Here is a 16651-nt window from a genome sequence, read left to right as displayed (position 1 = left end):
GCGCCCAGGTCAGAGCCAGCCAGGGAGACACCCGGTCGTGACCAGGCACTGCCTGCATCTTCTCTCTCTATGCTTCAGAGCCCTTGGGAATGAATGACGCTTGTCCTGCTTTACACGTGAACCCAAGGTGTTGGCTCACAGCACACAGCCAGCCTCACCTGTGCTTGCTCCCCTCAGCTGGCATGAGGCCCTCAGCAGTGTGGCATGTCTGCCCATGGAGGGGAGCCGCTGTTGCCTAGGTCCCTGCCTTGACTAACTTAGTTGGGACCATTGGATGTCAGCAGTCCGTGGCCCCATCTCCATGAGGTGGCAAAGGTAGAGGCTAACGTGGCCGCTGCCAGAGCAGCAGCCGCCTGTGGGCTGGGCCCTACAGTGGTCCACCACAACCAGAGGGACCCAGGAGCTGGGAGTGCGTGCCCAGAGGCTTCAGGGCACTCATCTGCAGGGCTGTCTTTCCCAGTCTTTTAGCAAGGCGTTTGGTGGTTGTGAGGTCGGAGGTGGCAGGAAGGACGTGGCCGCTGCAGGAGTGGACCACACAGGCTGGGGCGGTGTGTTCCAGGCTGCAGAAGGCAGAAGGCAGGTTCTCCTTCGCTGCCGCTTCTGTGTGCTTTAAGCTCGGCATCAGGGCATGTGTAGAAGGAAGGACACAGAACACAACAGGAGAAAAGAAAAAGAGATACGGCCTCCAGGAATTATGCCTACCAGCCACCCTCCCCACCCTTTTCCTGGCCCCTCCACAACTCCCTGCCAGCCTTCATCCCAGCATGGCCTTGCCCCTTGCCTGGGAGACATCTATCCACAGTGACAACGGCCATTGTTCTCTGTAAAGCCAGCGGGCTTCCAGCCTGGTGACACTGCCACAGGGCCCCACAAAGGAAGCACCCCCACCTTACCTCTCTAGACGGGAAACAGCATCACCTGCTGGTAGGAAGGAGAATTACAGCTGACGAGCCAGGCTTCACCAGGGCCTGTGGAGATGGAGGAGTCTGCCCTGCCCTCCCTGTCTGTCCCAGAGCTGCCATGCAGGCCTAGGCTTGTGAAGTTGAGGGCCTGTGGCGAGTCTGTAGTTTCTAAGTTGCTCCTGCCCAGCTGTATCAGCACGTTCTGTGAGGCTGTCCACAGGCAGATGTGACCTCAGCATCTCTGCCCACCTGCCAGCAGCTTCCCTGTGATTGTTGTGAAGCCAGACCTCCCAGGCAGTTCCTGAAGTCAGGGCTGTAGCCTTGGCCAGAAGTCAGGATAGGGCTCCAAGAGCCTGAGGCTGGGCATTCCTGCGGGCCTTGCCTCCTCGGTTTTAATTGCCCTTTCTTTGCATGAGCAAAATTCAAGTCTCAACCTATTGCTGGAAATAGCAGTGTAACCTAAGACTAAAAAGAAGGCAGCCCAGGCCTAGAGGCCCTGGGATGCTCACAGCTTCCTAAATACCAGCAGTTTCCAAGAGCAAAGAGACCACAGCAGCACCCAAGGCAGTTTTGTGAGTCTGTCTTTCTACAGAAGAGAGAATGAAAGACCTAGGGAGAGATGTGGTTAGAGACAGGCTGGACTAGGAACACGAGTTCATCAGGAGGTTGCTCTGGGTCACACTAGAGCTGTGGTCCCTAGGTTGGGCCTAATACAGTCAGCTCCCCAGCTCCTGAGCCTGCCACTCCACAGCTGTCTGGGATGCTTGAGTGGCCCACTGCCCTGGACGTGATGCGCAGCAGGCTGAAGATTTCCTGCCCCCGCCTTGATAGAGGATTCTGGGTGGCTTTATCCTTCTCCTTGCTCATGGCTTTTCTTCTGTGGCTCCCTCTGGCTTCCTTCCACGCCTTCCTTTTTCTTCCTAGCCACACTTCTGCCAGTTCTTGTCCCTCTGGTGTGGCTTTGATGTTTGAACTCTGTGGTTCTCAGTTCCCTGACCTTGGGCTGCCCTCTTGGACGATGGCTCTGACTCACGTATGCCTGCCTGCCGCACGCACCCAGACAGGCGAGAGGGCTTTATGCATTGAGATGAAGTGAGGCCCGGAACTTAGCCCCTGGAGTCTCCTTTGAACTTGATCCTTGGTGGTCTCTCCCTAGAAGCTAGGCTTTGTGGGGCTTTTTCTGTCTAAATCTGAGTTCAGCTCTGCACAGCACATTACCAGGTCCAGCACTCGAGCGTGACTTGAGCCCCACTGGCTGAAGGAACAGAGGGAAGGCCACATGGGGCAAGCACTTGTAATGGGGAACTGGAAAAGTGTGAAACCATGTACATATGGGGAGTTGGGGGGCCCACAAGTGTCGCTCCTGGGGTCCTACTGCCTGTGCCTTGGTTTTACAGAGAGCATTTCTGCCCATTTTTTTCCTGGAACAAAAGTGATTTTTTTCATGTACTTGTGAATAACTATATATGTCATTTTCTGTCGTTCTCAATTTAAAATCGTATCATAGTTTCACATTCTCGTAAACTTTGTAGTGTCTGTCTGTTCTGCCATGTAGTTTCTTGTATGTGGTGCTGTGGACCTAACTCAAGCAGGTGGGCTAAGCAGAGGCTCCGTCACCAGGCTCCAGCCCAGCCCTAACTGGGATTTTGCTTGCTTGGTTGGTTTAGGACTTGGGTTGGTGTGGGGAGTTGTTCTGTTCTGCCCCATCCTTTAAATGAACTTCGTTTTGAAATAATCATAGGTACACATGCAAATAATTATGGGAAACAATGCAGAGCTATCCCAACTGCACATGACCCAGTTTCCTCCTGGTAATAGCATACAAAACTGTAATAGTTTATCACACACAGGATCTGAACACGGTCAGACACACGACAGTTTCTGTATCACAACGATCCTTCTACAGGCCCCCCAATTCACCTCTCCTGCTATATACCCAGTCCCTAACTCCTGGCAGTGACTGGTTTTCTCCATTTCAGTGATGTCATTTCAAAAAAGCCTGACATCTGGGGAATGGCATCTTCCATTTGGTGTGGTTCTCCGGGGACTGACCTGTCTGGGCCACCTGTCAGCGCTTCCCTGAGTTCTGCTCAGGGAACCCTCACCCAGGGTCTAGCTGCCGAGTCATTTGTAGTTGGAGGGAATCTGGACAGATGACAGGTTTGTGCTATCACAGATGAAGCTAGTGTGATTCATGCACTGTTCTCGTGGGAACAGCCCTCATTTTTCTGGGATTCATGCCCAAGAGTACAGTTGCTGGCTGAGGGGATAGTTGTGTGTTTAGGTGTGGAAATCTTTTTTCTTTCTTTTCTTTCTTTTTCTTTTTTTTTTTTTTTTTTTTTTTTTTTTTTTTTGGTTTTTTTTGAGACAGGGTTTCTCTGTGTAGTTTTGGTGCCTGTCCTGGAACTCACTCTGTAGACCAGGCTGGCCTCGAACTCACAGAGATCCGCTTGCCTCTGCCTCCCGAGTGCTGGGATTAAAGGTGTGTGTGCTACCACTGCCCGGCAGAAATCTTTTTAACCATAGCTCAATTTTTAATCGGTGCAGGCAGAATTCACTTATGCCTCTGTCATTGGACGCAAAGTATTCCTAATTAGTGGGCAGCCCCCAGACATTTTTTTGTCAGCAGCGACAGACTTTCTTGCCTAGTTTATAGGTTAGTGTGCTGAGCTTGCCCTGGTTGGTGAGGCGGGGCCCTTGAGGGCTCGAGTGGGGCTATTTAAACCGAGAGGACATGGCAGGGAAGGGGTAAGGGAAGGAGCTAAGCCCCGACTGCATGGTTTTGCTTTTTGGTTAACAATTTCTCCATCATGCCCACCAGTGCTTGATGCCAAAGGCCTGGCACGGAGCTTCTTTAACTGCCTTTGGGAAGTATGTAGCCAGTGGCAGAAGCAGGTGCCGTTGACTGCCCAGGCCCCTCAGCGGCAGTGGCTGGTCTCTATCCATGCCATCCGGAACACACGGCGCAAGATGGAGGATCGACATGTGTCCCTTCCTACTTTCAACCACCTCTTCGGCTTGTCTGTGAGTGTTGCCCCAGCGGAGCCCAGAAACGGGCAGTAGAGCATGAGGGCGGGGCTGATGAGAAGGTCAGGAGCCCTGAGTGCTGGGAGAGCTGCCGGCCAAAGCTGAGCCTGGGGAAAGACCGAGAAGTTGCTGTCCTGGGGCTGAGTGCTAGGCACCTCTCAGAGCACCACCCTGCGGAGCCTGAGACGCTAATTCACGGCACCAAGCTTCCGGGCACATTCCTTTCCACAGCCAAAGACTAAACAAAGCCAACAGTTGGCTGTGTTTTTATATAAAGAGGCCAGGTGCTAGGTTCAGACTTGAATTGCTGTGTCTCTAACAGTGAATGCCTCCTGATGCATCCTACCTTGGGTTTTGTCTGCAATAGCCTGGAAGAGCTGTTGAGCCTGAGGCTCTGAGGGCTGACCTTTCCTAAGCCTCCCTGTTTGTAGTACTTGAGCAGTTTGACTTGTCTGATGGTAAAGGCCATGCCAGCTCTTCCAGACCCTACTTGTCTTGGGTGTGTTTTGTTGCCTGAGGCTAGGTCATTTATAAAAAATGTATTTCTTACTGCTCTGGAGACTGAGAGGCTTTGTGTCATGGGCTGCATCTGAAGAGGGCCTTCATGCCGATGGGAAACTCTGCAGAACACCAAAGCAGTGAAGGATGTCACATAGCAAGATAGAACAAGTTTCCCAAGGAGAAAAACTCCTTGATAGCCCATTCATCCCTCGGTGGATTGATCCCAATTACCTCCCAGAGATCTCCTCACACACCGTGGGGATTAGGTTTCCAACATAATAATAAAGTGTGGGCGAACTCTGCAACCATAGCGCTGCCCTAGCTACTGCCTGGAGAACGCCCTCCCCGTGAGGGCAGCCGGCTAGGGCCCGACTCCCACTGTGTCCCACCAGGACTCTGTGGACCGCGCCTACTTCGCTGTGTTTGACGGTCATGGAGGAGTGGATGCTGCAAGGTATGCCTCTGTCCACGTGCACGCCAATGCTTCCCACCGGCCAGAGCTGCTCACAGACCCGGCAGCGGCCCTCAAAGAAGCCTTCCGGCACACTGACGAGATGTTTCTCCGGAAAGCCAAGCGAGAGGTGAGAACGGGGAGCTGAGTCTAAAGTGCTGTTTGCAGAACGGTAGCTATTAACATCAGAGAGTTCTGGTCTCCATGAAGGAAGGAAAATGAAAGTGACTGGTGGTTCAGGAAGGAAGGGTCTCACTAAGCACAGCTGGAAGTCATGCTATTTCATTCCTTCAGGTTTGGGGCTCAGTTTTCATTTGAATGGAGGCAGCACTAAGCTTCCTGTTGTACTAGTCTTGTTTTTTATCACCATAACAAACTAATTGAGGTTGGATCACTTTATAAAGACGGTTGATTTTGATTCAGTTTGGCACATGCAAGGTACATGGCCTTCTTGATAATGGCCTTGCTAGTAGTGTGTCATGGTAGCTCAGAGCAAGAAATGGGGAAAAAATAGTGTGTGTGTGTGTGTGTGTGTGTGTGTGTGTGTGTGTGTGTGTGTGTGTACAAATGTGCATGTGCATGTGTATGGATATATATGTATCTCTGGTCTCCCTTTGTCTCCCAAAGCCACCAGGGCCTAACTATGAGGAGATAGCTCTACCCTGTACCCTACCCATTCCTCGTCTAGCCGCAGTCACCTCCCAGAGCTCACCCCAGCAAAGTCATCTTCCCCAGCACTACAGCTGATGCTTTGGCCCTCTTCGTGCCTCATAGTGGAAATTAAGTTATAGCACATGGAGACCTGAGACCTGCGAACCACAGCACTCCTGGGCCGCCATGCTGGATCTCTACAGCATAGACATGGTCTGCCAACCCGGCAAAGGCTACCTGACTTAAGACCCAGGCTGGTTCCTTCCACTGAGGGCGGTAGAATGGCAGATCATTTACAGCTCCGTGAGCAGAAGTCACAGGGCAGAGAGGCAAGCCTGGCTTCCCAGGAATCTGAATCCCAGCAAACTCAGTTTTAGGTACTCTGAATTACCCATGCTAGTCTGAGCTTTGGTACAGCCCCCAGCTAGCCAGTGCCAGGAGAACGTAGGCCCTGTAGGTGAACCAGGCAGCTTTGCAGGCATGGGCTCCAGACTGGCTGGTGAGCCTGTGAAAGGTAATACTAACAGAGCTTGGGTTTGTATCACTAAAAGTTCAACAGCTCTGGGAGTGCTGGTCTCACCAGAATCAACAAGGTCCCAGATGTCAATTCATCAAAAAAAACAAAACAACCAAAAAGAAAATAGAAAGCATGATTAACAAAGTGTCCCATGCCCCTTGTTCAGCCAGGTCTCAGCGGGCTGCTGGGAGCCGCTGGGAACTTCTCTTCTTGGAGTGACAACTATGTGTAGGCATGAGGCCCTTGTTTATGAAAAAAGACCATGAGCCTCTCCTCTGTGGCTAAAGCCGACCTCACTGGGCCCTCCCAGCAGCAGTGAAGACAGGGTCTAATGCTGTGGCATTGAGATACTGATGCTTTAGATGCTTAAGAAACCAACCCTAGAAATGGGCCTTCAGGGCCTGTGCTCAGGCCAGCCCAGAACCCCACAACAGTGGCAGGCAAAGAGCAGATGGCCGCTGGCTGACAGTGAGCAAGGAGGTCACGATGCCCAGAGTCTGGGAGACCTTGGCCCCGAGCTTCACTGGTAGAGGCCACCCTGGAATAACAGAACACTGGAGAGAGAGATTCTCAGTCATCATACACCGGCCCAAAGACCTTAGTGGAATACAGCAGAACTGAATTCCATTTCTCAACAGAAAGCTGTGGAACACCTGAAACTCTAAGGGCAGCCTAGTGGCCTCCGTCACACCCAGCAGGCCACCGGGATTAGGGTTACCCCTCAGAACAGAGGACGAAGTTTCCTAGGCAGGTGCTCAGTTCCCTTCCCTTGCCTCCTTCTCGGTCAGGGTCAGACTTAAGGGCCTCGCGTGGATAGCACAAGTGGTCTCCCACTGGTCTGCACCTCAGCCCTTCTGTCCGTTCATACAGATTTGCTGAGATGTAATTCGAGCATATGCTGTATTTGTTTACAGTATGCAGCTGAAGAAGCTGTGACTTACGTGTACACTCATGAAGCCCTGCCTCAGTATTGGTCATACCTAAATCGTCCTGCTCTCTGTGGCCCTGCCCACCCCACCCTTCCATGCCCGTTTTCAGTATCAGTGGTCTGCTTCCAGCCTCCGCAGACCGTCCTGCCAGTTCCACGTTGGGTCTGAAGGGGGTGCTGTGGCACACGTTCTCTCCATACAGCATGAAAATGAGCCTGAGTACGGGGCGGGCCCGTGGGGTGCCTTTGTGGAGGACCGCCCTCCTCCGCAGTCCTCCCTCTCCATGGCTCTCCTCCTCTCCCTGCAGCGACTGCAGAGCGGCACCACAGGTGTGTGTGCATTCATCACAGGAGCGACCCTGCACGTTGCCTGGCTCGGAGACTCCCAGGTCATTCTGGTACAGCAGGGCCAGGTGGTGAAGCTGATGGAGCCACACAAACCCGAGCGACAGGTAAGGGGTGCCCTTCATCCAAGCTTAAGACATTCTCAGACTCCTGCTGTGCCGAGCCCCAGCGGGGGACCCATGTCCGGGGACCCCACGGGGAAGTGGAATGCCAGGAGGCCCCAGCGCGGTGTTGTTGGGGTAAACCAGAAAGTACAAACGGGTCGAGAAGACTCCCAGTGCTCCTTCAGAAGGGCAGGGGTCCCATGTGAGCCCTTCCTGGGAGCCCAGAGTTTCAAGCAAGAACAGGACCTTGTGCCCTAACAGGCAAACCCAGCAATGGGCCAGCAGAGAACCCGCAACAGTGGCAGGCAAAGAGCAGATGGCCGCTGGCTGACAGTGAGCAGGGAGGCCACGCTGCCCAGAGTCTGGAAGACCTCGGCCCCGAGCTTCACTGGGGAGAGTCTGCCCTGGAATAACAGAATTCTCAAGTCACTCAGCCTCTTGAGTCTTGGGGTCCACCTTGGACATATGAGTTCCAAGTGTTCAGGTTCTGATCTCATAGACATGTCTAGACTGTGTCTCCTAGAGTCGGAAAGGGATTGCAGACTCGAGGAACACCTCTACACCACCTGCCCAGCCCTGCTTCCCTCTACTCCTCTCTCTCTGCCTCTGTCGCTTCATTGTGCAGCTGGGACCTCCCCTCGTCAGCACACAGAGCTCCCACCCTTTCTTACAGACACATAGTGTGGCCTTCCGTTCACAGTCCCGGCCCCAAGTCACAGTTCTGAAAGGTGGCAGCAGTGGTAACTGTGTACATCACATGGTCCAAGCTCAGGTGTCTGCACAACAGGTTTCTAGGAGCAAGGATGCTAAGTCACAGCAGACATGCTAGTCTTGGAAATTTGCCCAGCTTCTGTCTTGAGCCTGGACCAGCCTGAGCCGAGCACTGCTGCTGCTGGGAGTCCACTGTCCACAGTCTCACCAGTCCACGGAGTCTGCCCATCTGCTTCGTGGCATTTCATGGAGAGAAATGAACAGATGCCTGTTCACTCCAGATAAAGTTTTGGTGGCAAACCAGAGTCACTTCCCCCAAGTCGAGTGGGTGAACCAGGTGTTTATTAGGATTACTTACAAGTAACTTGAAGCTGCATCATGGAAAACCTACACCAGGCTCAGGAAGGCATCATCCCTGCAGCTTCCTGCACAGCATTCTGGGCTCCCCAAACCTTAAAAACCCAGTGAGCTTCTCTCCCTCAAGAGGGTCTGATTCAGTTGGAAGGAAATTGTTCAACACCAGCTGGAAGGCAAGAATACCTCATTTTTTCTTTCAGAGTGAGTTTGTTTTAGTTTTGGGGGGTAGGGTTTTGTTTGCTTGTTTTTTAGGTAAGTTCTCCCTATGTAGCTCTGCCTGGCCTAGAACTCGCTACATAACCCAGCCTAACCTCAAATTCGAGACAGTCCTTCCGCCTCTGCCTCTCAGGTGCTAAGATTACATGTGTGAGCTACCACACCCAGCCTTCCAGAGTAAATTTGAGCATATTTTGTTGTTGTTAAAATTTCATTATTTTTATTTATGTGCAAGAGTGTTTGCCCACAAGTATGTGATCTACATTTGTGCCCAGTATCTACAAAGGCCAGGGAGGGTGTCAGATGCCCTAGAACTGCAGTTACAGGCCGATATGAGCCACCATGTGGGTGCTGGGAACTGAACTTGGGTTCTCTACAAGAGCAGCCAGTGCTTTTACCATCTGTCCAGCTCTTGAATATCTTTTCAAAAGTTCAAGATCATTGCATTCTTTTCTGCATCCACTCTGTCTGTCCTTGGCCTGTTTTTTGCACTGACTGTGGGCATTGCATCCATGTTAGGGAGGTCAGCTCCTGCCTGAGGACTTGGACATGTTCCCTACGCACTCCTCTTTTGTTGTGTGAGGACAGGTAGCAGGCAGAGACGTGGCTCCTGGTTTGGGAGGCACATGTGCTCATGCTAGTGTATAGAAGAGAGATCCAAGGTTCAGAAAGGTTTAGTCACTTATCCAGAGCACACAGCTAAGGTGATAGCCTCTGCCACTCTCTTCCCACCACAACTGCCAGGGATTGATGTCTGCTCCCTGACAGGTCCTCCTTCCTTGGCAGGTAAAACAGGACCAGTTCTGGGTGCCTGCCAAGCTTTGCCCAGGAGCTGGATATTTTATTCCAACACCTCCAAGCTGTGTCCAATAACCCTTTACCACCCAGTCCTGAGTCCTAGCTTGACCCTTCGAGCCTCAGGGTTTGTCTGTCAGAGTCCCTTGATGGCATGGGGTGAAGATGGAATCCGTGTCTGCACAGAAGCATACCTATGGGTCAGGTGTCTGCTGACCTTAGCCTGCCGGGGCCAAGGTCAGATCCGAGCTCCTTCCCCATCCTGCCAGCTCTCGCCTCTGATCCCTGTCACTGCCTGCCAACTGCCAGAAAATCAGTTAGACATCTGTACAAAGACCCCTGCTGGAGCCAGAGCCACAACAGGAGCACGTGGACCTGGCAGCCTGGAGAGCTTCAGAGAGGGCCCAGCAACCAGCACAAGTGACTCTGGGGTTGTGTGGGGACTCGTGATGGTATCCTTATCCTGTAGTTGTCTAAACAGAGTCCATCCCACTCCTGGGCTCAGTTAGGCCAGCTGGCATGTAGTGTCTGCTTCGTAGGATGCTTCGCTGAGGCAGCAAGATGATGAAATGGGACCTCGTGCCCTCTGCCCAGGCACTGTTTGGTGGAGAAGCAGGGCATAGCAGTGAGGGTGTAAGACCCAGGTCAAGTGCTGTGGAGAAAGCACATGAGGCATGGGCTGAGTCATGAAGCAGATGAGACTGCAGCAGTCAGTGATGAGAGAGAACAGATGATGCACCACTGACCTGCAGCTACTGAAACTGGAGTGGAAAAACTCTACCAACCCTCATCATGGCCAGGCCACTAGAGGGCAAGCTGAGGTCTGGTCTCAAGAGTGGGGCTGCGAGTTGTCGATGGCATCTGCAATGACACATCAGTGGCCTCAGGAGGGAGGAGTCCAGGCCCTTATGGAAAGGGCCTTGAGAGTCCACCGGGATGCCGAGGTGCTCTGAGTGGCACTGAAACCTTGCTGATGCCAGGGAAAGGGGTACTGTGGCTGTTCATAGCAACTGCTGTGCCATCTAGCTTCAGCTGCGGAGAGGCTATTTCAGGAGGTGGTGAGGATAAAGCAGGAGAAACCAAGGGGAGGGTGTCAGAGGAAACAGACAAGGGTGGGTGGCTTACACCTGGAACAGGCATGAGCATGGGGCAAGGCTGTGATCAGTACAGACTGAGGAGGGATCCAGGAAAGGGGAGAAGGACCAGGCCAGGACCAATCTCTGCAAGGCCAGCCAGCTCAGCACATTAAATCCTGGTGCTGTCGCCGTTGCAGACTGGATGGCCCTGTCGGCACTGAGGCCTTCGCTAGGGATTTCCAAATTGCCGGTCATGGTGGGGATCATTGGCCCGGGTGCCCAGTTAAGCCCTGTTCCCACAGCCAAATATCTCAGGACCTAGAGCTTCAGAAAGGAGGGTTCTACAACTTAGAAGCCTCGGGGAGGCTCTGCCCCAAGGGAGATGTGAAGTCAGGTTTATCAAACAAATAAAATAGGGATATGAGTGACCTCCCTCATCTAGGAGATGCCTTGCCCCAGAGGGCATAAGGTATATACACCAGCCTCCAGGAGACAAACTGCATCTGGAAGGCTTCTCCCCAGAGTGGATGGCAGAACCAGAAAGAGTTTTGAGATCGTAGTGGCTAGACCAAGCCTCTGCCCATCCCTGCAGTTAGGGTTGGAACGCCATGACCTTCTCGCAAACAGACAATGCCTAGGGGTGAGTGGGGAGGGTGACCACGGACTGCCTCTCGCGGCCTGGCTCCGGTGTGCCCTGTCCTGTAGCCCTCTGTACACAGCACACACCTCACCCAGCAGTTTTCAGGGTAGACCTGGAAGCCCCAGATTAAAGCTGAGGATCTGTCCTCCGAGTCTGAGCTAACACTGCTTAGAGATACACCATGGCTTGCATGGCTGACCCTTCTGTGCGGCCCCATTCCTTGATTATCCAGCCATTCCCACAGCTAAAAGACAGCGAGGCTAGTTACAGTGTGTCCTGTTGAATGGTGTCTGGCTTGGTTCGAGTACTTTGGCTTCAAGCGTGTCTTAGGCCTGACTTAAGTTCTGTTTATATCGTGACATTTGAGCCCTCCCCTCACTCAAGTCCCCACCTTACGACTGTCTCTTGCAGGATGAGAAAGAACGTATTGAAGCACTGGGTGGCTTTGTTTCTCTCATGGACTGCTGGAGAGTCAACGGGACCCTGGCAGTGTCTAGAGCCATTGGTAAGGGGGTGCACTGGGGCAGTGCAGGGTGGGGAGCCACAGGCTTGCTCGGTGACTGAGGGCGGGACCGTGTTCCTCAGCACTCACAGCATGTAGACCTCCCAGACTACAGTGGAGCTGCCTCCAAATAAACCAGGATAAACTAAAAACACTGTGTTCAGAATGGGATCCACACAACCTAGTGGACCCCAGCTCGGCACGGCCTGGGGAGTGTCAGCAGCTGCCTCCAGGACCCCAGCTGACTGTAAGCGGCAGTTCTCGGCTGCTTCCTTGGCACTGAGAAGGTTGGACCAGGTCGCAGTACCCAGGAGAGGCTTGGGTTCAGGGTGCAGCTTGTGTTGACTGTGAGTCCCGTCACACACTCTAAAGTCCAGAAATCATTAAGAAGGAAGGGTGTAGCTCGGTCGGCAGAGTTCCTTAGCCGTAGTCCATCCCAGCTCAGGAGGTGGATGGAGGAGAATCAGAACTTCAAGGTTATCCTGGGCTGCATAGGGTATTTGAAGCCAGCCTGGGCTAGAGATCTTGTCTCCAATTATAACAAAGTAGAAACAGAAAGTCAGGGACCCTCTCTAGACCCCCTAAAATATAGTAGGAAACCCCTAGCCAGGGTTAAATGTTCCATAGATGAGGTTCTTCTTTCAGCCCATGCACACCAATGGTTCTTTTCTTCCCCAAAAACAATGTTCAAGGTCCATTTTCCTCTGTGTACCACCACTGCTGGGACCCAGCTCAGAGACTACACCTGCCCCTCCCAACAGCTCCATCTCTACCTAGGCCTTGGGAGATTGGCATCTGTCCTGTCACCTTCCTGAAGAGTCTTCGTCGGCTCCTTCCCCACGGCCTGTCTTTATGCTGCTGTAGCTATTTATCTCTGGACACACTGGAGATGGCAGCCATTCCTGGAGCAAGAACTGCTCCTGTAGAGCTGGGGGGGGGTGATGACTGTGCCCCCAAGAGGGTGGGAAGCACCAGGCAGGTGACCCCTCAAGAGCCAGCTGGGCTCTGCACCTCCATCGCGTGGGGATGGTGATAGGAGGTTGGTCCCGGGCCTGTGGGCAGTAGGAAACAAGGCTGTCTGTCTCTTCTTTCCCAGGGGATGTCTTCCAGAAGCCCTATGTGTCTGGTGAGGCAGATGCAGCATCCCGAGAGCTAACAGGCTCAGAAGACTACCTGTTGCTTGCCTGTGATGGCTTCTTCGATGTTGTCCCCCACCAAGAAGTCCCGGGTCTTGTCCACAGCCACCTAATCCGGCAGAAGGGCATCGGGTTGCATGTTGCTGAGGAGCTAGTGGCTGTGGCCCGTGACCGGGGCTCCCATGACAACATTACAGTCATGGTAGTCTTCCTTAGGGACCCCCGAGAGCTGCTGGAGGGTGGAGCCCAGGGAACAGGGGGTGCCCACGCAGATGTAGGAAGCCAGGGCTTGCCCACTGGCATCTCAGAACTTGAGACCAATACCTCACCAAGAAGCTGAGTGGTCCAGGCCCCCAGCCCCCCCCAACTCCTCCTGCCCTTGTGATCCCCCCTTCAAAGACCTTAGACCCAGCAGGTATAGTGGGCAGGGGTGCAGACCCTCACAGCATCCCCTTAGCACCCCAGCCTTCACGAGGCCTGCCACAGTCTGTCCGCAGACCGCAGAGCTGCAGGAGGCAGTGAGTGGACCTCAGAAGGAAGCGTAGGGAATGACCTCACCCGAGAGAGGATGGCTGAGGTGGGCCCGGCAGCACGGGACTGAGGACAGAACCACAGGCACCTGCTGGCATCCTAACCAAAAACACAGGTCAGGGCTCAGACCTTCGCACAGACCTTTCAGGCCCATCCTGGGGTGAGGTCTGCAGCCAGGTATCTGGCCTGGGCTTGTGGCTTCTCACTGTACCCCAGCTGGGAGGAGCACCAGGGGATGACCCACTGCCACTCTTAGCTGAGTTCTAGGCCACCAGGGTCTTGTAGACCTCTTTCCCTTGAGCATCCTAGGGAGGTGAAGTCAGACGTGTGTGCGTGTGTGTGTGTGTGTGTGTGTGTGTGTGTGTGTGTGTGTGTGTGTGTGTGTGCCGTTTGTGTACTTAGAGTTATTGCAAGGAAAGGTCTAATCCAGAATCAGTATTCAGGTTTTATCAGTGCCAAGCTGACCCGCAAGGTCATGTAATTTAAGCTAAGCTTAGCATTTATTTTATTCCTGAAAACTTAAGTATTTTACTTTTTTATGTATTCATGAAGACATTTGCAGTATTACTGGGGTTTTTTGTTTTGTTTTGTTTTGTTTTCCTGAATCAGGATGGAAACAAACTTTTCAGGTTGTGTTAACAAGCCACTTAAGTGCCTTAATCAGCTTTGGCGTAGACGAGGGCTGCTGGGCCCAGCATGGATCCTGACGGGTGTGTTCAGGTTTTCAAGAAGGCAGCACTTGCTGTGGGAAGGTCCTTTTGTGCTTCTGGGAACCTCAGAACTTCCTTGAAGTGATCAGCAGAGGCTGTGACTGTGGGCATCTTGGGTGACAGTGGCCTCCTTGCCTACCCTTGAGGTCCGGCTAGATCCCACCTAGGAAGATCTTACTGCCCTTGGACTAGAAGTTTCAGAATCTTCGTATATTTGTCATCACATTGAGTCATTGAGGACAGTGCATGGTTAAGGAACTTTGGCCAGCCCGGAAGTACACCTCCTTGGGCACTAGCAGTCTGCTGCCACGGTCACCACCTGTCTCCTGTGGCTGGTGTCCTTGCCTGCTGGACTCTGTCCTCTCTGCCTGAGCAACATGAAAGAGTGCCACATCCCTGGAGCAGTGGGTGGGAGGCGCAGCAATGGTGCCTGGCTGCTTGGAGAGCTGTGATGTGTAAATCAGGCAAGGAAGCCAGGCCAAGGGAGGGACACCCAGAGCAGAAGGACTCGGGAGGCCCCCAGGGAGGCCCCAGTGTGAGCCAGGCTACAGCGTGCAGACACCAGCAGGTCCAGAGGCTCAGGGAGGGCAGCCTTGGGAAGAAGCTTGCCTGTGAGGTCCCCATCGAGAGGATGATAGTCCAGGGGTAGAGAGCAAAGCCTCAGCAGGCTTCGCAGAGCTTTGCTCAGCACACCTAAACCCTCTCTCAAAAGAAACAAGGCACACATGCTCTTGATCCTGAGGCAAGCACACTGCCCAGCAGTGTCGGGAGAGCAGAGCCAGCTTTGGTTGGGCACGCCACCTGAATGCTTGGCCTTCACCCATTCCCACAGCAGGAATGGAGGAGTTGAGGCCATGCTGATTCCTTGGTCAAAGTCTCCTGGTAGGAAGCATCCTAAACACTCAGATAATTGCCCACTGTAAGTGACTGGGTATTGCTCAACTTGAAGGCCTGGTGCCCCCTCAGCACAGGAGTGTGGTTGTTGGTCCAGCCTGCCTGTAACAATGACTTTGATAGAGGGAGATATTGACTTTGGTTTTCTCCCTTTTTTGCTAATCTTATTCTGTTCGTTGCTGATAAGAGTGGAATTTAGGCCCACATAGATGCCCCAGATAGTATGTTCTGATTCTTACTCACATATAAGGTTGTGCCAGAATTCAAGGCCTCAGTGTAAAGGGAAGCCCCTTTCCAGGCTTCTCTGAGTGCCTCTCCTTCCCCTCAGTCCGTCTGCAGTGTTGATAGTCAAGCCCCTGCTGGGCAGTAGTCCAGAACCAACGCTAGGCGCTGCTCCATCCTCACCTAGTGACCAAGAGCAGGCACACTCTCCTGCCGTTACAGGCTGGCCTTGTGCTAGCTCATGGCCACAGAGAAGGCTCCCCTGACCAGAGTAATCTTCTTAAGTCCCAGCTTTGCCACCATCTCATTGCATGAGCTGAACAAGTCACTGTACCTCTCTGGCCTCAGTTACCCTTTGGTAAGGCACAGAGAGGGTGCACAGCATTACCAGTCCTTCCGACCTGGAATTTTAGGGGCTGCTCGAAGTGAGCAGCTGCCGGAGCAGAGGAGCCCGTCCTCCACCAGGAGTAGAGAGGGGTTAAGTATTATTAGTGTCTATTCTTAAAATTAAGTGGGCTGGGAAAGCGCTGAGTTACAGATGCCAGTGTCTTGCATGGATACAAAAGCTAAAGCAGTCTGGCTGCCTCCCAGCTGAGCCGTAGGCGTCGGAGGGGGGAGGGGGGAGGGCACAGGCAGGCGTGAAGGGGTGTGGAAGCAAGGCATCTGCAGCAGAGCTGGGGAGTCTTGGGGAAGCCCCTGGCACTCACCGAGATCTGTCGCCCCTGCCCTCTTGGATCCTGCATGCAGCGCCCCCTCCCCCTCCCCCGATGGTAGGTTTCAGCATGGGTGTCCTGGCTACCTCAGCTGTATTCTCAGGGCCAGGAGGACGGCCCTCGCCATACTGTAGGGAAGCCAGGCCAACTTGGTGTAAGGCAAGCTGTGTTTCTGGCTTGATTCTGCCTCTGTAGTGTCCAGGGATCATCTTCAGGAGTCCTGTGCTTTCACTGAGTTCTGCAGCTTTGCCAGTTACATGCCATGTGGGCCTTGCCAAGGGTTTATTTCAGGGGCCTTCCTGGGAGTCATGTGCAACAGCGAGTCTTGTTCTAGGATATCGTGTGTCTCTAATCTTAGGGACAAGTGCCAGTGTGATGAGCTCAGGACAGTCTCCTGGGGCCCGTTGTACTGGTGTCAATAAACGCATATTCAAGACTCCTGAGTACCACCTGCATCTCCCCGCGGAGCGTCTGTCTGTAGTTATTTCTCTATCACTGACAAACACTTAGCAGGAAAACTTAAGGAAGGCGTCGGCTAAAGGTATTCAAGAGAGACCCCATGTGCTTGTGACAGACTTCCTGGGTATCTACTTCAAAGCTAACCCAGGAAGTGTGAAGAGGTGACCAGGGACCCACACCAAGTGATCAGCTTCCTCAAGCCAAGTTCTGCTTGCTGGTTTCCACAATTTCCCAAAATTGTACCAACAGCTTGGGACCAAGCA

At 53.1% G+C, this 16651-nt stretch overlaps 1 protein-coding gene across 2 annotated transcripts in view; it reads left to right on the top strand.

Annotated features, from left to right (window-relative positions):
• Ppm1f (protein phosphatase, Mg2+/Mn2+ dependent 1F) overlaps positions 1-16375 on the top strand; it is a 29811-nt gene extending 13436 nt beyond the window's left edge. For both annotated transcript variants that reach the window (XM_028856685.2, XM_037209956.1), the window contains 5 exons: positions 3724-3926; positions 4823-5011; positions 7286-7429; positions 11633-11726; positions 12820-16375. In XM_028856685.2, the coding sequence (XP_028712518.1) occupies positions 3724-3926; positions 4823-5011; positions 7286-7429; positions 11633-11726; positions 12820-13199 (1010 nt within the window). In that variant the 3' untranslated portion in view covers positions 13200-16375. The remainder of the gene's footprint in view (positions 1-3723; positions 3927-4822; positions 5012-7285; positions 7430-11632; positions 11727-12819) is intronic.
• The last annotated feature ends 276 nt before the right edge of the window (positions 16376-16651 follow it).

The sequence above is a fragment of the Peromyscus leucopus genome, chromosome 12 (assembly GCF_004664715.2).
Source record: "Peromyscus leucopus breed LL Stock chromosome 12, UCI_PerLeu_2.1, whole genome shotgun sequence".
Lineage (NCBI taxonomy): Eukaryota > Metazoa > Chordata > Mammalia > Rodentia > Cricetidae > Peromyscus > Peromyscus leucopus.
The sequence above is the reverse complement of the archived record's forward strand: the minus strand, read 5'-3'. Positions and strand labels throughout refer to the sequence as shown.